The 26,088-nt window shown below is 41.6% G+C and overlaps 2 protein-coding genes and 1 pseudogene across 2 annotated transcripts in view; 1 reads left to right on the forward strand and 2 right to left on the reverse strand.

Moving 5' to 3' along the window:
* The window catches only part of ASTE1 (asteroid homolog 1), a 21,526-nt gene extending 7,578 nt beyond the window's left edge, over positions 1–13,948 (reverse strand). The window contains exons 1-3 of the mRNA XM_004381397.2: positions 12,582–13,948; positions 11,122–12,447; positions 5,208–5,418 (exon numbers count right to left, since the gene is read on the reverse strand). Of these exons, the coding sequence (XP_004381454.1) occupies positions 5,208–5,418; positions 11,122–12,426 (1,516 nt within the window). The 5' untranslated portion in view covers positions 12,427–12,447; positions 12,582–13,948. The remainder of the gene's footprint in view (positions 1–5,207; positions 5,419–11,121; positions 12,448–12,581) is intronic.
* Positions 13,949–15,052: 1,104 nt separating this feature from the next.
* Positions 15,053–15,161, reverse strand: LOC111821440 (uncharacterized; annotated as a pseudogene).
* Positions 15,162–16,943: 1,782 nt separating this feature from the next.
* NEK11 (NIMA related kinase 11) overlaps positions 16,944–26,088 on the forward strand; it is a 423,428-nt gene continuing 414,283 nt past the window's right edge. The window contains exon 1 of the mRNA XM_023735947.1: positions 16,944–17,193. Coding sequence (XP_023591715.1) covers positions 16,991–17,193 — 203 coding nt within the window. The 5' untranslated portion in view covers positions 16,944–16,990. The remainder of the gene's footprint in view (positions 17,194–26,088) is intronic.

Raw genomic sequence — 26,088 nt, forward strand, 5'->3', positions numbered from 1 at the left:
TGATTAACTGCTCTGATTCCCTGTTGTATTTCTTTTGGTTTTGGATATTCCTCGAGAGTTCATTTCCTAGATTGGTATCTGGCTGGTACGATCCTGCGTCCTAGATTCTGCCTGTGAGCTGAAGCTGTTTGTCCCCAGATTGAAGAACTCCCTTTAATAATTCTTGTAAGTCTGGTTTGACTTTTACATATTCCCTTAATTTCTGTTTATCTGGAAATGATCTAATTTCACTAGCAAATGTGAACGAGAGTTTTGCAGGATATGTTATTCTTGGGTGGCAATTTTTTTCTTTCATGATTTTATATATGTCATCCCATTGTCTTCTTGCCTGCATGGTTACTGCCAAATAATCTGAGCTTAGTCTTATTGTTTCTCCTCTGTATGTGACTCGTTTTTCACAAGCTGCTCTCAGGATTCTGTTTGTCTTTGGTTTTGGCGAGTGTGATTATGATATGCGTTGGTGATTTTCTTTTGGGGTCTATCCTATATGGGGTTCATTGAGCTTCTTGGATGGCCAGCTTTTCATCTTTCATGATATTGGGGAAGTTTTCCGTTCTTCAATGACCCTCTCTGTGTTTTCTGTTTTCTCCCCGTTCTGGAATTCCAATTACTCGTAGATTTTTGCTTTTGATTGTATCCCGCATAACTCTCAGGGTCTCTTCATTTTTCTTTGTTCTTTTTTCTGGGTTTTCCTGAAACAGAGTTGTATCCAAGTGTTTGTCTTCAATTCCACTGATCCTGTCTTCCACCGTTTCAAATGCGCTTCTCAGCCTTTCTATGACGCTGTCCATTTCTGAAATCTTTTTATCTTTTCGATTTCTAATTGTTGTCTTTGTATAATTTCTAGTTGTGAATTTATTTTGGCATGTTTTTCCTGCATTATTTTCCTGAATTCTTCCAATTTTTTGTATTTTTCATGAATTTATCTATTTTTTCCTCATGTTTGTCAGCTTTTTGCCTCAGCTCTTGGAGAATTCTGAGTATTAGAGATTCGAATTCCCTAACAGGTAGTTCTAGTGCATTTTCTTCCACTGGAGAGTCATCTGGTGTTTTACTTTGGGTGCCTACTGGAACCATCCTGTCCTGTTTTTCTAAATGTTTTGATATTGTCTGCTGTCTTTGGGGCATTCAGTAGTTATTTTTCTTGTTTATTGATTGTAGATTTGTTTGTTCTGTCCCCCCTTTTTTTTTAAATTTGACTATGTCTGAGCAGGTGGACTGTGTGTTCTTTGTTGTTTGCTCATCTGTGGGCACAATACTTTTCACCTCCTTCTCCAATTGGCAAGGTCAGTCACTCAGATATGGTACAGCAGGGCAGGTCTAGCTGAAGAGGAGTAACTGGGATGGGTTGTTTGTGGCACTTACTACAGCCACCAGAGTGGGTTGGTAATCAGTGCAGTGCAGGTTCCAGTAGGGCATGCCTGTGCTGCTTGGTGGTATAATGTCAAGCGCACGGTGCAGGTAGGCAGGATGCAGTGGGGAGATTGTTATGTGTGGAGCTAAAATGGATATGGGAGAGATGAGAGAGGAACAGGAGCGAAAAACATACAAACAAACAAAAAAAGAATGCTAGGGGAGCTTGCCGTTGGAGTGGAGAGATGAGAGGCTATGAAATAGAGAAAAACAGAAACAGGAAGAGGAAGAAAAGAAAAGAATGAATAAATAAAAATCAGAAAGGTTAAAGAACTGCAAAGTTCCCAGGGATCCCACCACTGCAGCTATGAGGTCTGGGGAAGTCGCTCTCAGGTGTTGCAGTACAGCCTGGCTAGAAGGCGTAGAGATATACAACGCCAGGTATTCAGGGAACAGAAGGAGAAAGAAGATATAGAGAGACAAGAAACAGCAATGAAGAAAGACAAAAAGGGAAAAAGAGGGAAAAGAAATCAAAACAAATTAAAAAAAAAAAAAAGAACAAGAAAGGCCCCCCAAAAAACAGAGAAAAAAAAAAAAGCAACGAAAAAAGAAATGCTCTCAGGGATCCCTCTGCACGTCTGTGCAAGCCGAGGGGGAAGCCTCCTTTCCATGCAGCACCACCTGGTCAGAAAGGGCTCCCAACTCAAGAAAAGGAAAAGAAAACAAACAAAGAATTCAAAACAAACAAATGAACAAAAGCCCCGGGATCCCACCGGCGCGGCAGCCCAGACCGGGGAGCAGCTCCACACTCGAACGGATCTCCACAGCCCCTCAGGAAGAAGCAAATATGGCGCACGGAGCCAGGTATTTGAGCGAAAGGAGGAGGAGGTGGTGAGAGGTAAGAAAGAAATCAAAAGCAGCAGAAAAAAAAAGCAACAATAGCTAGCAGCCAACAAATGGCACTCAGAGAACCAGCTAGTGTGGGCTGGTGTTTCTCGGACAAGAGACTGTGTCTGCAGGAAGCAGAGGGGGCCGAGTGTGAGTGAAGAAGGGTAGGGAGTGGGAAAGCATATATCACAAATTACTGGAGCTCTGCAGCCCCTCAGAAAGAAGCAAAGATGGTGCAGGGAGCCAGGTATTTGAGCGAAAGGAGGGAGGTGATGAGAGGTAAGGAAGAAATCAAAAGCAGCAGAAAAAAAAAGCAACACTAGCAGCCAACAAATGGCACTCAGAGAGCCAGCTAGTGTGGCCTGATGTTTCTCGGACAAGAGACTGTGTCCGCAGGAAGCAGAGGGGGCCGAGTATGAGTGAAGAAGGGTAGGGAGTGGGAAAGCGTATATCACAAATTACCGGAGCTCTGCAGCCCCTCAGGAAGAAGCAAAGATGGTGCACGGAGCCAGGTATTTGAGCGAAAGGAGGGGGAGGTGGTGAGAGGTAAGGAAGAAATCAAAAGCAGCAGAAAAAAGCAACACCAGCAGCCAACAAATGGCACACAGAAAGCCAGCCCATTCGGGCGTGTGGAATCCAAGCAGCCGGTATTTCCCGGTCAAGAGATTGTGGCTGCGGGAAGCAGAGGAGGCCGAGTGGGGGTGAAGAAGGGTTGGGGGGGGTGGGAAAGTGTATATCGCAAATTACCGGTTGTTTTGTCTCCTGCTGGATGCTCCGTGAGGCTGCTTTCTCATACCCCGTTTGCTGGTCTCCGATAGGAGTCCAAGATGGCGGATCCACACTGCGTTAGCTGGTAGGGGACCTCTGCATGAATCTCTCCTCGCTCTCCATTCTCTGTCAGTTTTCTCACTCCATTTGGTGCTTGGCTGAGTTCTTTATGTCTTCATTTGATGTTTTATAGTTTCAGGATTGTTGTATTCTCTGTTCAGCTTAGTTTTTCGGATCTTTGCTGTGGAGGGACGGCGTGATGCTTCTGCCTAGAGCGCCATTTTGCCAGAACTCTGCGATATCTTTTTAATGATAATGTTATTGAACACAAATAATTTATTTTGTCCTTGAAATAAGTTCTCTTCCACTAGTTCGCTAAATTGAAAAAAAAAATTAGTTCACTACCTGACCTTAAACGCATTTACATCTGAACTCTCCAAACCCAGAGTCTGTGTCTATGAAAATTAAAAATTACTATTAAATACTGTTCCTTTTCACTAAACTTCCTCTCATGGAAACTCCAATGCTACAGTGCATTTGTTTTTGTTTCTTTTTAAAAAAAGAGGCAGTATGTTCAAAGCACAATTTAGCCTCTGTTTTATGGGAGAAAACTATAACTCAAGAGAATCTGAGGAATAATCAGCTTCAAGTGGTAAAGGATATGGGGCAAGAGGCAACTCTAGGAAATAAGGAATGCTGCGTGTTATCCGCTATAAGCTACGGGCTGGTTTGAGCAGGTGACACGAAATGACATCTGGACCAACTTGAAAGTAATGAAAAGGAGGCCCACCTTTGACCAACCAGCAAACAGCAGGGCACTGACCTGCCTGGGGGTGGTGTCCACAGTCCCTAAAAGAAGAGAAACAGACCCTTGGCATGCACCGTCTGTTGACTCAGCTAAAGACTTCTGCTCTGAGACTCGAATTTTTTATTCAATGAGAGGAAATACTCTACATTTGTATCTTAAAACAGTTACCAGTTGCCATCAAGTTGAAACCTACTCATGGTGACCCCGTGTGTGTCAGAGTAGAACTGTGCTCCATAGAGTTTTCAATAGCAGATTTTTCAGAAGTAGATTACCAGGCCTTTCTTCCGAGGCTCCTCTGGGTGGACTGGAACCTCAACCTTTCAATTAGCACCGAGCCCGTTAACCTGTCTGCACCACTCGGAGCACTTAAAGCAGTAGTGGGCCTTAAATCATTTATTTTGCTCTCATATAATAGCTACTTGAGGCTTAAAACTTGGGGTGTCTTGGAGTCCATGCTATTTCATTTAACTTATTTTAAAAAGTAAACGCTAGCGTAGCACTGTTCAATAGAACTTTCTGCAAGGATGGAAATGCTCTGTACCTGCGCTGTCCAATACAGTAGCTTCTAGCCACATGTGGCCATCAAACACTTGAAATGTGGCTAGTGCAACTGAGAAGCTGAATTTTTAATTCTGATTTTAATTAATTTAAATTTCAGTAACCACATGTGGCTAGTAGCTTCCATATTATACTGTTTTAGAGTGTCATAACTATTACACGTTTAGATAAAGTGCTACAGCATTCAAAATCCTTTAAAGAGAATAATTGCATTATAGAATTAAAGAGCTCTGATGCATCAATATTTATTTCACATGCTGTTTATACACAGATGAAATTGCCTCCAAGTGTATTTCTCTAGTAGAAATAGAAGTTATTATTTCTACCATCACTACTTATATACTATTTGAATTTACAGTAGAGGAAAAGGAGTAAAAAGTTTAAAAAAACACAAGACGAATGTTAACGGTAGTTGTAGGCATTCAGAGGTTTCTCCAGTGGGCTATTTTAAATAAGTTTTTGTGATGTTGTTGCTGTACTGATAATGGGGTAAAGAATGTGGAATACAGAATGCAACTGGCAAATGCACCCGCCAGCCACTTCACAAGGTAAAGCTTTAGGTGCCACAAAGCAGGCGGGATGAGGCAGAACCAGCACGTCTTCACTGCTTATTGCTGTAGTCAAGTCCTCCAGCACGGAGCCTGGCACTATTGGCGAATATTTTGTGCCAGAAGTATTTATCAACAAGTGAATGATACTTTGATGCCTCTTTTAAGGTATGGTATAAACTGATGAGAGTAAATAATTCAAAAACATTTTCTTGTTTGTTTAAACCTTTGCATATATGCAAGTAACATGGAAAAACACACTCCCGGAAATTCCAGACACCTACCAGGGCTGTCGGTTCTGGCATGCAAGGGTCCCATCAGCATCCCCAGCAGTAAGGCCTGTACATGGTGCAGCTTTGCCTTGGCCTCTGTCTGCTGCAACCAGTAGCAACTGACAGCAATGGGCAACCTCAACGAAGGAGGGATTGGGTCCAGAATGGTCCGTTTCACCTTCAGGGTTTCTAATAGAAGCATCTCCCGTTTATCCAAGGAAAGCTGAAAATATACACCCAACATCCTGCAGGTTACTTTGGGGAACGGCATTTTTCCCCCTAGCATGAAGCGAAAGCAAACGAGACTGCTGTGTCAGCTGTTACACTCATCTTCCTGGAAAAAAATCAGCCGCCCTCCAAGCATTTAGAACATTAATTAAGTATTTAATATTATTGACTGAATGGCTGCACTGTCTCCTCGAGCTACATGGCCTCTGCTTGTGTCATTCCATCCTCTCTGTGTAGGCTGGCGAGCAGCAAACCACAGTGCACACATCAAACAAGCGGGGAAGCTTGTTAAAAGTTCAAATCCTCAGCACCCCCACCCCAATTTTGGTTCTAAATCTAGGGGAACCCAAGAATCTGCATTTTAACTAGCAACTCAAGTGCAACGCTCTGAGAAGCAAAGATCTGTACTCCTGGAGGCTCTGCCCCTATTTGCCAGCAAGTGTTCAGGCCCTAGCTTCTCATGAAGGCATCCCTGCTCACCTCCAAAAGAGAAACTCTTAGTTTATGCAAACCCTTTGTAGCACATCACAGCATGGTATTGGTTGGAGTCCTGCTTCATGTCCCTTCCCAGCCTGAATGTTTGTCTTTGTGTTTCCCTGCACTAGGATGGTCACAGAGAGACCACTTGTAGGTTAGGGTTATATTCAAGGACCCCAACAAATATTAGGTTGTATGATGTGCCTCAAAGGGCTGACATTCTTAAGGACAACCTGCATTGTGCTTGCAATACCTGCCACACTGATCTTTACACCATGCTTTGTACTGCACTTGAAATGAAAGTTAGGAAATAAATAGCTATGATAGATTTCGGCTTCTTGCTGAGATACTTTTAATCTTCAGTATTTCAGAACCATAAAGGATCTTATAGGTCACACAGTCTTATAGATAAAGAAACTAGGCTATTAAAAAGGCACCTTCAGGAGGTCTTCACAATCAAACTTTGAGAGAGAAAAAAAAAAAGTTGTATTCCCAGTGGCTGCAAACTGCCAGAAAAGAATTTCTTTCTTCTTAACTTTCTGGGAGGATGTGACAGTCTGGCACATTTCTCAACACCTAGCACCTAGTTAGTAGTCAAGTGTGGTTGACAGCTTAGAATAGAGATGTTAACCTGAATAAAACATGTGTTGTAAAAATTGACAAAACTGTTTCATCAATGCATGAGAGCATGAAATAATATTAATTTTTAAATACTTGTTTTGATAATATTGTGATAGTGGTGAAATTTTTTTAAATTAGAAATATACAAAGTGCTTTATAGAATAATCAATCACTCCTACTAGAAACAGCATTAACTACTTAAATTTAAAGTAAAATAAAAACTACTTTTTATAATTTCCTAAACTGGTAGAAAAATACACCAAGTAAAGGTAAGAAAATATATTAATCCTTTTCTGACATATAATGCTTAAATTATTGAATTCTAGAGCTAAATTACAACTGTAATGACTAAGCTTTGTTTATCCCTCACTAACTCTACAGGCTTGCACAAGTTTACAAGCTTCTCTTCAGTCTGTTTGATCTTCTGTAAAACAGGCATTATGATCATTTACAAAAGATGCTTCATGGAGCCCACCAATCCTCAGCTCCTTCCAGAAGGGGAACTTCTCTGCTCACAGGCCTTGGTAAGCTGTTTACGTTAATCCCATGTGACAACTCCTTTCCCTTCCCCTAGGGGGCGCAAAAGCACATCCCTGCAGAGGAAGTTGCCACAGCGACCGGCACAGGCACCCTGAGAGGCTGCTCTTGGCACTGCCTCACTTCCAAGAATGATCCCCTTCCATATCTCCTTAAAATTAACCACCCTTTCTTTGGTTAACTCAAGTGGTGCGCTGTCCATTGCAGCCAACAGCACCCAAATGAAACCTTACCTGATGTGGTTACTGTGGGAATCAAGTGAGCGAGCGTATAAAGTTCCTACCAGCTGGCACAAAGCAGATAATTATTTATTATTGCTACATCATGTTAGGGAAAAAACACCGAAATGACTAAATACTGTCACAAGGTTTCCATTCTTGTACCGGCATCTATATTTGGAATCATATTTATGCCTGGTACCATTTAGAATTGTCATGGGCTAATTAGAACCAACAGTATTGGGCTAAATACAGAATTGATGAGTTCATGTCAAGGGAAAGCCAAATGACATCACAGCAGCGAGTGAACTAAAATTTTACACTGCTCTGAATACAGGTAAGTAGTGACAGACTCAAGTCATCTCTATCTAGCAAGGGGTACAATTGGCTTTGGTTGAATTGATTCAACGGGATTTCCATAAAGGGGAAAAAGTGTCCTGACTCCTATTTTACACCATCCACAAAAAAAAAAAAAAAAAAATCAAACCTAGATAGATTGTAAATTTAAATGTGAAAGACAAAACAACAAAGCTTTTAGAATAAAACATAGACATTTTTGTGACCTTGGAATAGGCATTTTTTTTAAGTAGATCACAAAAGTGATAACCATAAATAATAAAAATTTTAACTGGATTATATTAAGAACTTCTGTTCATCAAAACATACTGAAGAGTGAAAAGACAACCCACAGAATGGGAGAGGGTATTCACAATACATGTATTCCACAAAGGACTTGCATATGGAAATCAACAAAAAGATAACACTATAGAAAAATGGGCAAAGACTAAACAGAAATTTCACATAAGAGAATCTCCAAATGGCCAATGAACATATGAAAAGGTGTTCAAATTAATCATCTTAGAAATGCAAATTAAAATCATTACATACCCACCAAAATGGATAAAATGATACCACTACACAACCAACGGAATAGCTAAATTTTAAAAAATCAAGAATAGAAAATTCCAAGTATTGGCAGGGGTGTAAAGGGAACTCTCATATGCTGCTGGTGGAAATATTAATTAGTACAACCATTTTGCAAGACTATTTGGCAATATATCTTCTAAGCCGAACATAACTGCATCCTAAACCAAACCCACTGCTGTCTAATCGGTTCTGACTCATACCGACCCTACAGGACAGAGGTTTCCAAGGCTGTGATCTTTACTGAAGCTGCCTATCTTTCTTCTGTGGAGTGGCTGGTAGGTTCCAAGCGCCACCCTTTTGGTTAGCAGCTAAGCGTTTTAACCACTGCACCACCAGGGCTCCTTACTTGCATCCTATGACAAGTAATTCCACTCCCAGGTATATACACAATAGAAAGGTGTCCGATGTTCACCACGTGATGTGTACTAGCATGTTCACAGCACTACTACTCACAAGAGCCAAAGCTGGAAACTACCCAAAACGCCCATCAGCTGTAGAACAGGAAAATCAATTGTGGTATATTCTCATAATGTAGTAAAATACAGCAATGAGAATGAATGATCTCCAAGTACTCACAATGACAATGGACGAATCTCACAAGCATTGTGTTGAATAAAAGAAGCCAGACACAAAGGAGTTCATACTGTCTGACTGCATTTTCATAAAGTATAAAAACAAAACTATTCTGTTGTTAGAGGCCAGGAGAGTGACAAGAATGGAAGGGAGGGGTGACAGGAACAAGCCACCGGGGAAATCTCCTGGGTGCTGGTCGTGACTCCTCATCTTGTGCAGTTAACCCGGCTGTGTTCAGTTTGTGAAAATTCATCAAGCTGTACAATTTCTGTGTACTTTTCTATATGTATATAGTGAGGGAGGGATAAATTACAAACGGGCACGAGGAAACTTCTGGGGGTGATGGATATGTTCATTATTTTAGTTGTGGGATGGCTTCATGGATGTAGAGATAGATCACAACTCATGAAAGTGGACACTAGGGCGCAGCTGATTGCTCATCAATTACTCCTCAATAAAGCTATAAAAAGTAAAACAATAACGAAACCAACCCTGTGATATAGTACCATTCATGAGTAGAAATTTAATTTCAGCAAAACATCCTTGAGAATGTTGCTAATTAAATTTTATTGGTGTGGGTAAAGGGTTAACAAAGCGCTCCTGTTTGAGAATCTGACCTGTGCTGACCTTTCTGGCCCTGTCACTCTGAAAACCTGATAAAGATTGTCAGTTGTGTTACTAAGCACGACACTAATGACTCTATTGTGAAACTGCACCTAGACTTGAACTATAAACATCTGATGGGGACACCCTATCTTAGGGCTTTCCTAAACACAGTGACTCTTATAATTAGCCATGTCCCTTGCAGGGACCTCGAAAGCTATGTCTATGGAATGGTTACATGAAAGACTGGGCCCTGTGGGGAATGAGACTTCTAAGTCAGTGGGGCTTTTTCCCCTCCTCTGAGATATAATTCACTTACCATAAAACTCACCTGCTCAGTGTATACTTCAGTGGTTGGTAGTATACTCATAATGCTGTGCAACCATCACCACTAGCTAATTCCAGAACATTTTCATCACTCCAAAAGGAACCCTGTCCCTCTTTAGCATCACTCTCCACAGCCAGGGAAGCTCCTGCAGCCACCTGATGCCAGTCTCACTCCCCATGCCTGAACTGTCACTAATGAAGATGTTAACGACGCTAGTTCCTGGTCAGCTCTGTAGGAGAGGGTTTGTCAACCTTGCCACTACTGACAATTTGGGCCGGATAATTCTTTGCTGTTAGGCACTGTCCTATACGTTGAAGGATGTTTAACTGCATCCTTCACATCCACCCACTAGATGCCAGTAGCAATTTCCCTCTGGGAAACTGTGGCTGTTCTCCTAGATCCTTTTCAGTAGACTGGTGCCAAGGGTGGCCTATGAGAGTCAAGTGAGTCTGACTGTTTAGATGGATCTAAGAAAACTCCCGATGGGCACTGCAATGGGTTTTGTAAGTTTATCTGCATTTACTTTGAGAACTTAATTGTGTTATAGGCATAAACCGTTTCATCTATTTATATTTTTTCATATATTTATGTAATATTATAAAAAAATTAAGTCAGCACTGGAGTGATCCAGGAGAATTTTATTTCCCTGAAAAGGCAATTGGTCTGAGCATTACTCAGGTTTAAGAAACACTGAGTTAGGCTAAGAGTCATGTTTTCGGTATCAAACTAAGCAAATCACCATGACGCCACAAAGCTAAAGTCTGAAGAAAAGGTCCTCATAAATAAAAATAAAAAATCAGACCCAAGCATCAGTACTAGTATTGTTAATTGAAATCTGATGCAGTCTGAAATGCTAGTTTCATCAGTGCTGATAAGAATACTTCTTTTTCAGCTTAGAATTTTTTTTTTAAGCCACATAACCCATTCTATTAACAGCTAGTATCAACATAGTAATAATTCCAAAGATAGCAACACAGGCCACTGAATTACAGTGGAAATGGTCGATTTGGAGCTAAAACATCTAGGTTTGAGTCCTAACACTGACACCCTGGCTGTGATTTTAAGCAAGGCAGTTTACTTGACTCCCAGTCTTCTCAGCTATGAAACGGGGGCAATATAGCAACCTACCTCAGTTTGTTATATTAAGCAAGGTAATATATGTGAAAGGAGCCCTGGTGGCACAGTAGTTAAAGCACTTGGCTGCTAACTGAAAGGTTGGCGGTTCGAACCTATCAGTTGCTCCTCCAGAGAAAAGACCTGGCGATCGGCTTCCTTAAAGATTTGCAGCCTTGGAAACTCTATAGGGCACTTCTGCTCTGTTCTATAGGGTCGCTATGAGTTGGAATTGGGCTTGGTTTAATCTACATTATACCTGTAAAGTGCTTTACAAAGATTTCATTAGTATCATAATTACCTCAGTCAATTTGCTTAAATCAGAATGATCCTTAGGTAGTTTTACTGCATGAACAATTGATGTTTTGATATTTTTATTAATCCTTTCCACTTCACTGACAGCTGGCGGCTGAGCAGGCGATGCATTCCAGGACATGCTTTCCAGATGTGGAGAAGCATTCAAAAGAAGCCCGTAGATAGTTTGCCGGATGGACTGGGATATTCTGTGGGCATTTGGTTGCTGCATGTTTTCCACTTGTGTTTGAAGAATGGTCCGTCTTAGCACCAGGGCATCACTGATGAAAGGAGACAGCTGGCCTTTGGTCAAAGCCACTAGTACCCATTCTGGTAAGCCCAGGTTCAAGGAGGCTGGACAGACATAAGCACCATACTGGAAGAAGTCCTGCAGGTTCACCAGGGACTGCTGGTATTCTTCCATGGAACTACAGAGAAGCTCCTTAACATTTTCTCGATCCTTTTTTGGGAGATACTTCAGAACATTATCTAGTGCTTCAGTAGGGCCAGCAAAACGAGACAACCAATTCAGAAGTCCTAGAACTCGGTGGTGTCTCCTCCCCTTAGGACTGGTAGCTCCAAGAGGAAGACGTATTTTATTTAAGAATTTCTCCACGATGGGCAGACTGACGTGGTCATTTCCACACAGCACCGCAAAGAGAGGTAGTAGAGCTTTATTCATATTGCTGAAGTGATGGCAGAACGCATCAATGGAAAAGCACATGGCAGGAATATAGTAGTTTCGTGTGCCTTTAATAGTGTTCACGTTTTTCCACTGAAAGCCACTCAAGGGGCAAAACCCAGCTTTCAGGTCAAAAATGCAAAAGTCGCTATCTGACGATAACACAGGGCAATTCCAGTGATTAGCAAGTGTCATGACATCCCGATCTGCTTCTGAGAAGCACTGGACAAAACATACCCGCAGCTTGATCAAAACCTGTATGAACACCTCCCGGATGAGCAAGGGACACACGTACCCACCCCCACCAGCAGAAAGAGAATGGGCCATCTGGATTTTGTCTCTAGCCCGATCCTTTAAAGTTGTAAGCTTTTTATCTGAAATGTCACATCCTCCATCTAATACAACATATGGACATATATTACAAGCAAACAGTGATTCAAAAAATTCTTGTACAACATCTGTAAAAGAATCATAGTCCCCTCCATATCGGAGCTCCAAGTTTGAATCGAAGCAAAGCCGATGGAAAAGAGCGTAGCCATCAATGATAATTTTTGTGTCCCGCAACTTCAAATCAGTGAAGAACTCGTTACGATGATCTTCCACAAAACTCATTAGTCCCCGGATACCCATGATGACAGTCCGGAAAATTGCCTGTTTAAAACAATAGAAAATATTTTCAATTGATGCTGGTTATGGCTGCTTCCAGCACCATCAAACCAACAGCAAATGCTATGAAGTGCTGTTTAGAGAGAACACATTAGGTATCAGCATTCCAGAATCCTTACCTAGATGCTCAGGCAACACCAGCTAGGTGAGCGCTTTTTCATTCTTTTGTTTTCCATGTGTGTTACAAGGCACAAACCTGATGATTTCATGGATTTTGATCCTTGGGATGGAGGCTACTGATGATTCTAAAAGAAAATGAGCTGAGTCCATTAAAGACATACCAGTATAGTGCTTCTGTGGACTTGGCTTTGATACTGAGATAAACAGTAGTCATATCTTATAACACAGAATATTTGTTTTGTGGGGTCAAGATAAAAAGCCCTAAGCTCTAAAAACGATATCCTTTTAAATTTCATAATTAATAAATCAGAATGCATTAGGCTTCAGTTAACTACTTAACAGGAACAGTAAAACTACTGCTCCATGCCTCTAAGAACTCAACTCTCCAGCTTCACCCAACCAGAGGCTCTTTTCATCTTCCTGTCTTTGCTTCTCTGGCCTACTCACCTGCAATATCCTCACCCCTTCCCCATCTGGCAAATTTTATTCACAGAATCCAGCCAATTAACCAGCTGTTGTGGTGTCGCTTCTGATTAATGGCAATCCCATGTGTGTCAGAGTAGAACTGTGCTCCGCAGCCTGATTTTTCAGAAGTAGACCACCAGGCCTTTCTTCTGACTAGAACCTCCAAGCTTGCCATTCTTTTGGTTAGCAGCCAAGAGTGATGACCCGTTTGCACCACGCAGGGAGTCACTCACAGGATCAGTATTACTGATTATTCCTTTTGCCTCAGGTTCTGATATGGCTCAGCACAGCACTGTTACTGAACCTGTCTTTAGTAAAAACTCTGACATTTGTCAATTATGAATTTTTGGCAACCCCTTACATTCAGCAGAAACCCTGGCAGTATAGTGGTTAAGTGCTACAACTGCTAACCAAAACGTCGGCAGTTCGAATCCACCAGGCACTCCTTGGAAACTCTACGGGGCAGTTCTACTCTGTCCTGTACGGTCGCTATGAGTTGGAATCGACGCGACGGCAACAGGTCTGGCACGGGTTTTACATTCTGCGCCTAACTCACCTTACCCTAGTCCCAGTCCTTTATCTCAGCGCCTTATCCTGTGTAGTACTTATTTCTTTAAAAGTCTGTCTTGCAAGCCCACTGTGTCCATTCAGCCCAAACCAATTAGAGCACCTTGCAGAATTGTTCAACAAATGGGGAAAGACGCGTATAAGATCCAAGCCTTCAAAAACAGGCGTTCATACACCGTACCACCCCAACCGTCACAACCCGCCACCGATCCAGCAGCCGATCCCACCTACTGCGTCCTCCCAGAGGACAGCCCCTCCATCAGACGCCGGAAAGAGCCCAGCGAGGACTGGAAGCCCCACCATGTCAGAGTCCAAACCCAAGAGCGGGCACCGGAAGTCTGCGTATGACGTCACTGGGAGGCCCGGTTCCGTGGGAGCAGTGAAGCCCGTGGCGCCGGGTTGCGCCAGCAGCGATGGTGCTTTCGGGAGCAAATGCACGAGGTTACTAAGGAAAGCTGGGAAGTACGCCCTAAAATGGCTGCTGTCTGGTTAGGCAGCTTGCCTGCTCTTTTCTTCCCGCCCACTTGGCTCTGCGGACACTTCCGGCTCGGTGACCGGCTCTGGGACTCCTTGCCCCGACTTCCCAGCATGCCCCGTGCCGTCTCCCTGACGACGCTGCTAAACAGCCGTGGCAGGTGGTGGTCCCTCAGCTCGCCGGGTGCCGCTGCCCCACCGTTGAGGCGGAGTACTCTGGGCATGCTCCCGGGGCCGCCGCTCCTCTGCCCAGAACCGGGAAAGGTAATGCGAACGGCGCTTCTCTGGGCATTCCAAGCTGTTCGGCGCCAGGAAACGCGATGGTTTCAAGTTGCCCGGGCCAAGTGACCTCCCTTTCCATCTCTAGGCTTCTATCTGCGACTTCCTCACGTCCCTTGACTCCTTGCCTCCCAGATCTGCTCCAGTTTCCGGGGGGGTGGGGGTGGAGAAAGTGTTGCTGGTGCCCCTCGATGTGCGTTAATCCGCTTTACGAAAACGTGACTTTAAAAAGTTGAGGAAACAAGAACTTGTTCGTTTTACTTTAATGTGAAAGTTTACCTTTAAGGTTAGATTTCTACTTTAGTAGAACCTGGACTCAAATCTGCTTCCTCTCGTTTATTAATATTGGGAAAAGAACAATTTGGCTTCAGACCCTGGTGAGCGCTCCTTTTTCCAATGTCTTTTGCCCCCAGACAGATCAGCTTCACCTACAAGGGTCACTTTGCCTAAGGCAGTAATCTCTGCTTTCTCGCAGAGCCCATCCAGCTTTCTTAACCTTTTCCTTGAAAACCCTACAGAGCGCAGTTCTTCTCTGATCTACATGGGATCGCTGTGAATCGGAATGGACTCCATCACAACTGGTCTGGTTTTCACTGTGGCCCAGACCAGACATGTTAAGACCTGCTGGGTCAACCTCCCATTTACAAATGGGAACCGCTGGGAAATTGGAACTTCTCAGGAGAACTGTCTACAGCACCTGCTATTCCCAGGCGGTCTCCCATCTAAGTACTAACCAGGCCTGACCGTGCTTAGCTGACGAGATCAGGTGCATTCAGGGTGGTATGGCCGTAGACTGGGAGCCCTGGTGGCACAGTGCTTAAGAGCTTGGCTGCTCACCAAAAGGTCAGCAGTTTGAATCCACCATCTGATCCTTGAAAACCCTCTGGGGCAGTTCTACTCTGTCCTGTAGGGTTGCTATGAGTAGGAATAGACTTGATAGCAACAGGTTTGGTTTTTTTGGTTGGGAGAACTGACTTGGCTGCTCTAATTCTGTCTTTCACTAAATGGGGACCTTACACTGATCTCTGACATGGGAATTACTGAGTGATCTGAACGTCCTGGTTGATAGAAAAGGCTGTGAGTCCATACATTTTTCTGAACAGCTTAATTTGGCCAGAATGCATCACTTTTACGCCACTGAAGGTAGCGGACAAAAGGCATGTTTGGAGACCTAGTCGGTTATTTTGTCAGCAAAAAATTTCACTGACATTTTATTTTTTGCGATCTTGATAACCCCACATAATTTTTTATTTCTTCTGATTTTTTAAGGTATGGGCCCCAACTCTGGGCCCCAATGATGTTGTAGTATTGTTAGGAATGCACAGTCACTCAGGTGATTTGGTTTCTTTTTCTGGAAAAAAAAGAAAAAAGCTGGCTACTAGTCTCCTCAGTGGCATATGGTGCAACTTACCTGATTAAATACATTATTTAAATGGGCATTTAGTTGTTCATGTTCTATTTGGAGGATTATTTTTACCCTCCCTGGTGGTTTCTCTGGTCACTTGCCACCCCCATGTAAAGCCGTTTGGCCATGTGCTGCCAATTACATAGATAACACCTTGTTTTATCATCATAAACAATAGATTCTTGGCTTATAGCTGTGGAATTGTTAAGTCTGAAAACCTGATTCCAAGGTATAGGCAGTCTTCAATTTAAAATCAGGTATTCCTAGAGATGTAAAACAAAACCTTAATTTTCATGGTTATTATCAAATCACTTTACATTTTGATAAAATGAAAGTGATTTTACTGTGCTCATACTTATGTGAAACAGTCCTGCCTTTCATAACTCTGACGTACATTGAGCAGCTTTTTGAGGAATCACAGACTTACCTTGACATATTTACATTCAGCTAACATTACCGTGCAAGTTTGGGTGTGAACTGCATTTGTGACACTGTTTCCAATCCAGGGAGATTACTCTGTACATAGTGTGTGTGATAGAAACTTCAGAAACAGGATCAGAATTTGCTTAGGACGGGAAAAAATTCACTCTGAATCCTTTTCCCTTCTCACAGTTATTCTAATAAATGCAAAAAGCTGTGGTTTAAAGTCTGCAGAAGAAAAAAAATCTAAAGGAACCAGCATAATTGCTCATTTCTGGTTTAATCCTGACTAACCATTTATGAATCAAAATAGACAAGGTGGGATGAGCATAACAAAAAAAGGTTGATGCAAACGTATAGATTTAAGGAAGTAATGACGCTCTTGCATTTGGATTTTTTTAAGTAGGTGGGGAGTGTAAGTATTAAACAGACTACTGATTGTAAACCACATTCATCCGAGAACTTGGGGAAAAGGTGGCTGTAATTCAGTTTTGCCAAATTTGAATGTACAAAGGAAGGCTCTTCTCATGTGAAAGACTACCTTCTGTTGGAATCTGCAGTGTCTCCACCTCTGAACATTGTTCTCTCCAGGTGTTAAATGTAGCCGGTATGGTGTCATTTAATCTGCTAATCCAGCTGCAGGTTGTCACTGTCAACACTTTACGCTTTTTGTTAGTAACGGTTCCGCATCCATTAGACCTTATCTCTGGACTTTCCGCATTCAAGACATTGATCTGGGAATGCTGTTTGGGTGAATCTGACCATCTCTTAGGAGACTTGAATCTTAAGTTTCTATAAATGAACAAACCAGTTTCTCTCTTGTTTGAAGCAATGCTGAAATTCCAAGAGGCTGCTAGGTGTGTGAGTCGATCAGCAGCTGTTTCCACTTACCCGGAGACCTTGATCGCGAGAAGATATGTGCTTCAACAAAAACTTGGCAGTGGAAGTTTTGGAACTGTCTATCTGGTTTCAGACAAGAAAGCGAAACAAGGAGAAGAACTGTAAGTAAAAGTACTTCATAAAAAAACCAAAAAACCCATTGTCATCAAGTTATTTCCAACTCATAGTGACCCTGTAGAACAGGGTAGAACTGCCCCATAGTGTTTCCAAGGAGCACCTGGTGGATTCGAACTGTTGATCTTTTGGTTAGCAGCCAAATGCTTAACCACTACACAACCAGGGTTTCCAAAAGGGCTTCATACACATCTTAAATTGGCCGCCCTCTATGTGCAGCTCTTCAATTAAGAACATGGAGTGCTGTCCACCTTGCTCTTTGCATTAAGCAAGAATTTAGTAAAAGATAGAAAAGCTCTTTGTTCGTCAGATAAGGTTTTAAAGGCATTTCAGCAGGTGAATAAAATATCCAAATGACCTAGAGAAGAAAACGAGGTGTATTATGTGAGAATAAATTTTTACGCATACCACAGTCTCAAATCCAACATTGCTTCCACTTAACTTGATTAGATCTCCTTGAACGGGAAGATGAGAACTGTTTATAATGACTGCATTTTTAGCAATGATATGAAATGCAAATAAATGTTAATGCACATGTGAGGTGAGTAGAGTGTACTGAAGCAAATATGGTGTTAGTTTTCTTTTGCTTTTTGTGGAAGCGTGGAGGAGATTTTCAAAGTCTGTAGTCAGCCCTCAAATTACATATTTAAACCAAACAGGGGCTCCCACTTAAAATTAACTTATGGTGATTATTCCCTTGTGACCTCTTTTCTTTTAACTTAGATAGGATTTTATAAACTTTCATAATAGAGAAAAACTCAATACTATTTGACAGTACATCTCCTACACATAAGAGTAAACCTTGAATTTTAGCTTAAAGTTTTTTGAATTTCCTACAGTGAAAAATTAGTTGGAATTGAAGTTAAACTTGGACAAGAGAAACAGAGGGCGTGCACTTACAAAGAATTATCTATATGAGCTTAATCTGACAGTAGTTAATCTGAAGCACAGATGAGAATTTTAAAGGGACAGAGAGCCTAAATCAATGATGATGAAACAGTGTGGGTAGAGATAGTGAGAATAGTAGCCCAATGTGAAGTGTGTAACCAGTGTTACTGAACTGTTCATGAAGAAGTTGTGAATGGATGCGTGTTTGGTTGTGTATATTGCCACCAAAAATAAACAAAATATTTTTTAAAAAAGAGAAGAAACATAGGAGGAAGAGAAAGAAGGAAGAATGACCCAAGAAATCAGCCGTTAACCCCAGAAGACCAAGTTTCCATCCCATAAACAGAATTTTAGGCTACTGTGAGTTCTTCCAGCTTTTGCCAATTGGATATTTAAGTACGAGTTCAAAATCAGTGTGGAAAATGTGTTTTTAGTTCTTCATGTCAGAGGAATTGTAAATGTAACTGATGCGGTTTTAAAAATCAACCTTTTAAATGGTCTCTGCGTCCAAAATTTTTTCAAGTTGTAATTAATTATCTGGAATTCATGGTTTTCAGTCAATTCCTAGGAGAAGAATGGTGAGAGGGCCGTTGCTTTGCTGGTGTCCTTAGGAAATGCATCATGAATCCTACTGAAAAGGATTTCCCCTTAAATCCTGAAGTTGCTCTTCCAGCCATTTAGAACAGCATGGTGCATTTCTGACGATTACAGAGAACCTTTAGGGAAATACTGAGAGTAAGACGTAAATCTGATCCAGGACTTGTAAAAACTGCACTGAAGAACTGTATCAGAGAGTTCACAGGAGGGCTAAAATGGTGGTAAGTATAAAGACCAAACTTGGAAGCTTCAGACTTGAGATGGTAGGTGAGTGTAGTGTGTGTTATGTGTTAGAAGAGAGAGATGGAGATTGAGAATGAGCACAAGAGAGAAGAGGGAGCTAGTGGTTGGGAAGTGATTTGTTGGTGATCCTTCATGCACCTGAATTAGTCTTACAACATGTGACTTGAACTGAAGATGGCAGATGAAGCCTAGGTGTGGGGAATGAGTCCAGCAGTGAGGACAACTGCCAAATCCTGTGGCACCAGAAGGTCTAGTCTAGAATTTCTTGGAAAGGAAGAATTCATCGTCAGAATCTCCAAAACAGTACAAACTGGCCATGTTCAGCCTTCAGATGTGTTTTGTTTGGCCTGCACAGTGTTTCTTTTTAATCTAAATTAGTTACCGGTATTCAAAAATGGGCAGCTCTCATAAATCTAAGATGTGTCTTTTGTAGGCAGCATATAGATGGATCGTGTTTTTTTTTTTTTTTTTAAATCCATTCTACCACTCTCTGTCTCTATTGGTGCATTTAGTCCATTTACATTCAGTGTAACTATTGATAAGTATGAGTTTAGTGCTGTCATTTTGATGTCTTTTTTTGTGTTGTTGACAGTTCCTTTGTTCCACTTAATTTTCTGTGCTGAGTCGTTTTTCTTTCTGTATTTTCTTTTCATCATTGTTGATTTTATATTTGCTTAGTCTTTATGTTTTTCTTGTTTTTTATTTTCATGTGTAGGATTGGTAGTTACTTCTGTGTTTACCTTAATATTTACCTCTATTTTTCTAAGTTTAAACCAATCTTTTATTTCTTTATATCGCCTTGACTTCCACTCCATGTGAAAGATCTATGACTACGTTATTTAGTCCTTTTTTGTTGTAACGTTGTCATCTTTTACATATTGACGTCTCTGTTTCCCTGTTTTCAGTGTTTTAGCTTTGATTTATTTTGGTGACTTCCCTATCTAGATTGATATCTGGTTGTTCTGTCTTGTGTTGTAGTCTTGGATTGTTATCTGATGTTACTGATTTTCTAACTGGAGGGCTCCCTTTAGTATTTCTTGTAATTTTGCTTTGGTTTTTACAAATTCCCTTAACTTCTATTTATCTGGAAATGCCCTCATTTCTCTATCATATTTGAGAGACAGTTTTGCTGCATATATAATTCTTGGCTGGCAGTTTTTTTCCTTCAAGGCTTTATATGTCATCCCATTGCCTTCTTGCCTGCATGATTTCTGCTGAGTAGTCTGAGCTTAGTCTTATTGACTTTCCTTTGTAGATGACTTTTCGTTTATCCCTAGTCGCTCTTAAAGTTCTCTCTTTATCTTTGGTTTTGGCAAGTTTGATTATAATATGTCTTGGTGACTTTCTTTTGAGATCTACCTTGTGTGGTGTTCGATGAGCTTCTTGGATAGATATCTTCTCATCTTTCATGATATCAGGGAAGCTTTCAGACAACAAATCTTCAACAATTCTCTGTATTTTCTCTTATCCCCACCCCGTTCTGGTACTCCAGTCATCATAGGTTATTTCTATGGATAGAATCCCACATAATTCTTAGGGTTTCTTCATTTTTAAAAAATTCTTTTATCTGATTTTTCTTCAAATAAGTTGGTGTCAAGTGCTTTATCTTCAGTTTCACTAATTCTGACTTTCATTGCCTCATTTCTGCTCCTATGACTTTCTATTGAGTTGTCTAATTCTGAAATTTTATTGTTAATCTTCTGGATTTCTGTTTGCTGTCTCTTTATGGATTCTTACAGCCTGTTAATTTGTGATTATGCTCTTGTATATCCTTCTTAAGTTCCTCTATTGCTTTGCCTGTGTGTTCCTTGGTTTTTTCTGCATTTTGACCGATTTCCTTCCTGATATCTTAAAGAGTTCTATGTATTAATCTTTTGTATTCTACCTCCAGTAATTCCAAGAAATTCTCTTCCTCCGGAAGGTTTCTTGATTCTTTGTTTTGTTGGCTTCCGGAAGCCATCATGATCTGCCTCTTTATGTGATTTGATACTGACTGTTGTCGCTGAGCCATCAATAAGTTATATTTATTTTTTGTTTGCTTACTGTGTCCTAGCTTCTTGTTTTGTTTTGTTTTGATATGCCCAAATATGCTAGTCATGTGAGCTGGTTTGATTATTGGCGTCTTTGAAACTCTCACATCCTGTTTCCAGGTGGCTAGAACTGTTACTAGGTATGTGAGGTCAGGAATCCATTTACTTTTCTTGAGTGGATTAAGCTCAGGTGTCCAGGTTGTTGATCACTGAGTGTGTCGTGCAGGCTCTCACCTACAGTCCTAGACAGGCAGGGGTGGTTGGACTAGGCACAGGCATCTGGCTGCAGCAGGGGGACACACTCTGAGCAAGGCAGGGGGCTGATGGCCACCCCCAAGTATCTAGGAGGAAGGTGTGTCCCTGTTCCTTAGAGCGTGTAGGTAGGTGGGTTTTGCACCTGGGCTATGGGCACCCAGTGCTGTTGGCTGTAAGGACTGGTAGTCACCACTTATTCTTGGACCCCTGTCACAGGTGGCTCGGTGGAGTGGGTGGAGCCAGCAGTCCTCAGGCCCCTGATGTGAGTAGGTGAGGATCTTCCTTAGTGGGTAGGGCAGTGTCAAAAGTCACGAATCTGCCACTCTCCCTTATAGCTGATACAGATGAAAATAGGCTTCAGGTATATACCCTGTTGTACTGTGGTAATGAGGGCCGTAGCTGTTGAAATGGACCCATGCAGATCTATGCAGGGTAAAAGGCATTCAAAGTCCGTGGACCCCTTAGGTCTGTGCCTAGGCAAAGGGGCTGTGCCTGCCCTGAGTTTCTGGCTTAGGGGAGCTGGCAGACTATTTTTTTCTGTTTGTTAATTTGTTCCCTTTCCAGAGCTGGGAGAATGGCTTCAGGGTGTGCATTGGGTCCTACTTCTGGCCCAGGGGGCTCGGCAATCCCTGAAGCCAGACCAGGACTGGAGGAGACCTGGGAGGGGGCAGGCAAATGGTGGAGAGGTACTTCCCAAAAAGGTGTTTTTCTTTTGATCCACACGGTAGGTCATATGCTTGTACTTATTTTTCACCGACTGAGCACCGTTTCTCACTGGTTCTGGAAGCTCGAGCAGACTCTCTGCTACTTGGCCTCTCCTGATGTGGAAAACACATCCCGAGTGCCACTGCTTGCCTCACCCCTCATGTGCCAGCTGATCCCGCCTGCAAGGTGCCAGGGCCGGCCAGGTCAGGTCTGGTAACTTCTCACTGCTTCTGAACCGTCTCTCCCTCCCCTGCCACTAAGTCCAGTTCCTGGACTTTTGTCTTTGATGTTCAGGGCTCCTAGATTGTCATATATAGTCAACTCTTTTTTTTGTTTTTGTTGTAAGAGGGACCAAAGGAAGCATCTGACTACTCTGCCATCTTGGCCCCTGGCAGCTCTCATAAAAATTGACCTTTTCATCTTCTCTAAAAAAATCAAAAGATTTGGTAGCATTTGCTAACATTGGAGCTGGGTGGCAGTTCTCCTTTAGACAGACCCTGGGCTCTCCAGTTAGCCACATTCTTGGCTCTCCTCAGTGTGTCTTATACCCATCTCATCACACCTTTCTACTACCTGCCTATCCTTGTAGACATTTGATTTTGGAACTCTCTGCTGCAGTCATAAAGGGCATTGATGTGGCTGCACACAAAATCCTAGAATGCTAGAAGGGAGACAGTACTGTGTCATGTTTAAAACCAAAGCGGACCGGTCAAGAAGTAAAACCATGCCTGTTCTTAACTGTGAGGTTAAGGTTATGCAAGTTCCTAATCTGAGCTCCCGTTTTCTTATCTGTAAAATGAGTATAACACCTAATAGCATTCCAATAAGGGTTAAATAAGATGTTGTTTTTTGGTCCTGTCAAGTCGGTTCCGACTCATAGCGACCCTATGTACAACAGAATGAAACACAGCTCGGTCCTACATTATCCTCACAATCGTTGCTATGTTTGAGCCCATTGTTGCAGCCACTGTGTCAGTCCATCTTGTTAAGGATCTTACTCTGTTTTACTAACCCTCTATTTTACCAACCATGATGTCTTTCCTCAGGGGCTGGTCTCTCCTGATAACATGTCCAAAGTATGTGAGGTGATGTCTTACCATCCTTACTTCAAAGGAGCATTCTGGCTGTACTTCTTCCAAGACAGATTTGTTTGTTCTTCTGGCTGTTCATGGTACGTTCAGTATTCTTCGCCAACACCATTAGTTCAAAGGCATCAATTCTTCTTCGGTCTTGCTTACTCATTGTCCAGCTTTCACATGCATGTGAGGTGATTGAAAACACCATGGCTTGGGTCAGGCACACCTTAAGTCCTTAAAGTGACATCTTTGCTTTTTAGCAGTTTAAAGAGATCGCTTGCAGCAGATTTGCCCAGTGCAATGCGTCATCTGATTTCTTGACTGCTCCTTCCATGGGTGTTGGTTGTGGATCCAAGCAAAATGAAATCCTTGACAACTTCAGTCTTTTCTCCATTCATCATGATGTTGCTTGTTGGTCCAGTTGTGAGGACATTTGGTTTTTTTATGTTGAGGTGTAGTCCATACTGAAGACTGGGGTCTTTGATTTCATCAGTAAGTGCTTCAAGTCCTCTTCACTTTCAGCAAGCAAGGTTGTGTCATCTGCGTATTGCAGGTTGTTAATGAGTCTTCCTCCAATCCTGATGCCCCATTCTTCTTCATATAGTCCAGCTTCTTGGATTGTTTGCTTAGCATACAGATCGAGTAAGTATGGTGAAAGAACTCTTACACACACCTTTCCTGACTTTAAATAATGCAATATCCCCTTGTTCTGTTCAAATGACTGCTTCACGGTCTGAGTACAGGTTCTGCATGAGCACAATTAAGTGTTCTGGAGTTCCCATTCTTGGCAGTGTTATCCATAATTTGTTATGATCCATACAGTCTTTCATAGTCAATAAAACACAGATAAACATCTTCTGGTATTCTCTGCTTTCAGCCATGATCCTTCTGACATCAGCAGTGATGTCCCTTGTTCCATGTCCTCTTCTGAATCTGGCTTGAATTTTTGGCGATTCCCTGTTGATGTATTGTTGTAACCACTTTTGTATGGTCTTCAGAAAAATTTTACTCATGTGCGGTATTAATGATATTCAATAATTTTCACATTCCGTTGGATATCCTTTCTTTGGAATGGGTACAAATATGGATCTCTTCCAGCTGGTTGGCCAGGTAGCTGTCTTCCAGATTTCTTGGCATAGACAAATTGACTCTTCCAGTGCTTCATCCGTTTGTTGAAACATCTCAATTGGTATTCCATGAATTTCTGGAGCCTTGTTTTTCACCAATGCCTTCAGTGCAACTTGGACCTCTTCCTTTAGTACCATCGATTCTTGATCATATGCTACCTCCTGAAATGGTTGAATGTCGACTAGTACTTTTTGTACAGTGACCCTGTGTATTCTCTGTATATAAGTTATCTATCTATATATAGATATAGTATTGCATTGCTCTACACATAATTATCTCTCAGTAATAGCTGACATCTTATTTATAAACAATCCAAGTTAAGGGAATAATTAAAGGAAACCTAATAAAACTTTAGTTAATCATCACCCAATAACTGCAGTTGATACTCTACTAAATGGAAGTTTTTATTTTGCATTCCATTTTTAAGAGAAAAAAGTTTCCCAAAACACTCAGATAGTAGGCATGTGATTTAAAAACTTAAAGGATTTTTCTTGAGATTGTAACAATTCTGTTACCTGTTCTTTTACTTCTCTCTTGTTGCTATTGTGTGCCCTCGAGTTGATTCCAACTCATAGCGACCCTATATGACAGACTAGAACTGCCCCATAGGGTTTTCTAGCTGTAAACTTTACGAGAGCAGATTGCCAGATCTTTTCTCCCGCGGAGCCGCTGGTGAGTTCAAACTGCTGACCTTTTGGTTAGCAGCCCAGTGCTTAACCATAGTGCCAGCAGGGCTCCTTTTTACATCCCTGGAACTGTCCAAAAGAAGTTTTCCTCAGAACGTTGACCTTTTAGTTGCATAAGAAATCAACTCATCAGCGATTGTTTTATTTAATACGTACGGTGGCAGGAAACTGAACTCATATTTTTTTTTTATGTTTTTTCCCCCCAGAGAGTTGCCATTTGAACCTCTAGTTTGAGAGTAAAGCACGTTAATTAGCACCACGCATTGTCCATATAATTTGGTTAGATAAGGTTTTAAATTCTGCTTTATATAAAACCTGTTGCCGTCAAGTCCATTCCGACCCATAGCAACCTTACAGGACAGAGTAGAACTGCCCCACAAAGCTTCCAAGGAGCAACTGGTGGGTTTGAACTGCTTACCTTTTGGTTAGCAGCCATAACATTTAACCACTGTGCCACCAGGGCTCCTTGGTTTATATATGAGGCCATAAACATAATGTTAGAGATGGGTAGAAAATGAGTACTTTCTGAAAAGATTTCTGTAATGGTATGAATGTTCTTATGTTAATGGATCGGAGTAGATCTGATTCCCTTTGTTATTTTGCAGACACATTCCTAACCTTTTACAGTAATAGAGAAGGTGCATCAAGCCTTTGCATACCAAATTATCCCTTGCTTGTCAATATTAAAGAGTGGCTTTGCGTAGGGACATGAGTCCAAGATAGTCTGTAGGACACTTTACTGGCCTCTATGAAGTTTAGGTTAATATAACATGCATTTATTTCTAGTTTTAACCAAAGATCTTGACAAAACAGAGCAGCTATACACAGTGCTTCCAACTTTTACATCAGAGTCTTGCAGTGTTTCATTTTGCCACTTGGGGGCACCACTCTACCATTGACATTCTGCGTATTCCGTTAGCTTGAATAACAAAGTACATGCCATATTCCTTTAAATTTGTATTGACTCTCCTTATTAGCGCTGGAACGAAAAACAAAGCTACAAGCATTACACTTGATTAATGCAAGTTTGGAGAGAGTTTTTGGTGTAAATATCTGGCATTCATTCTTTAGTTTTCACGTAGAATGAAATAGAACTGTTAAAATGAGTACTGGTCTGTAATGAATGAGGTAGGAGTTTTTCCTTTACTATATTAGTCTTCATGGAATTCTTAAAAAAAATATTTGAGTATATTTTCCTTCATCATAGAAAATCTGGTCTAATGGATATACTAATGTTAGCTCATATTTCTAAAAAATGTTGGTACATAATTTTA

The sequence above is a fragment of the Trichechus manatus genome, unplaced genomic scaffold (assembly GCF_000243295.1).
Source record: "Trichechus manatus latirostris isolate Lorelei unplaced genomic scaffold, TriManLat1.0 scaffold00084, whole genome shotgun sequence".
Classification (NCBI taxonomy): domain Eukaryota; kingdom Metazoa; phylum Chordata; class Mammalia; order Sirenia; family Trichechidae; genus Trichechus; species Trichechus manatus.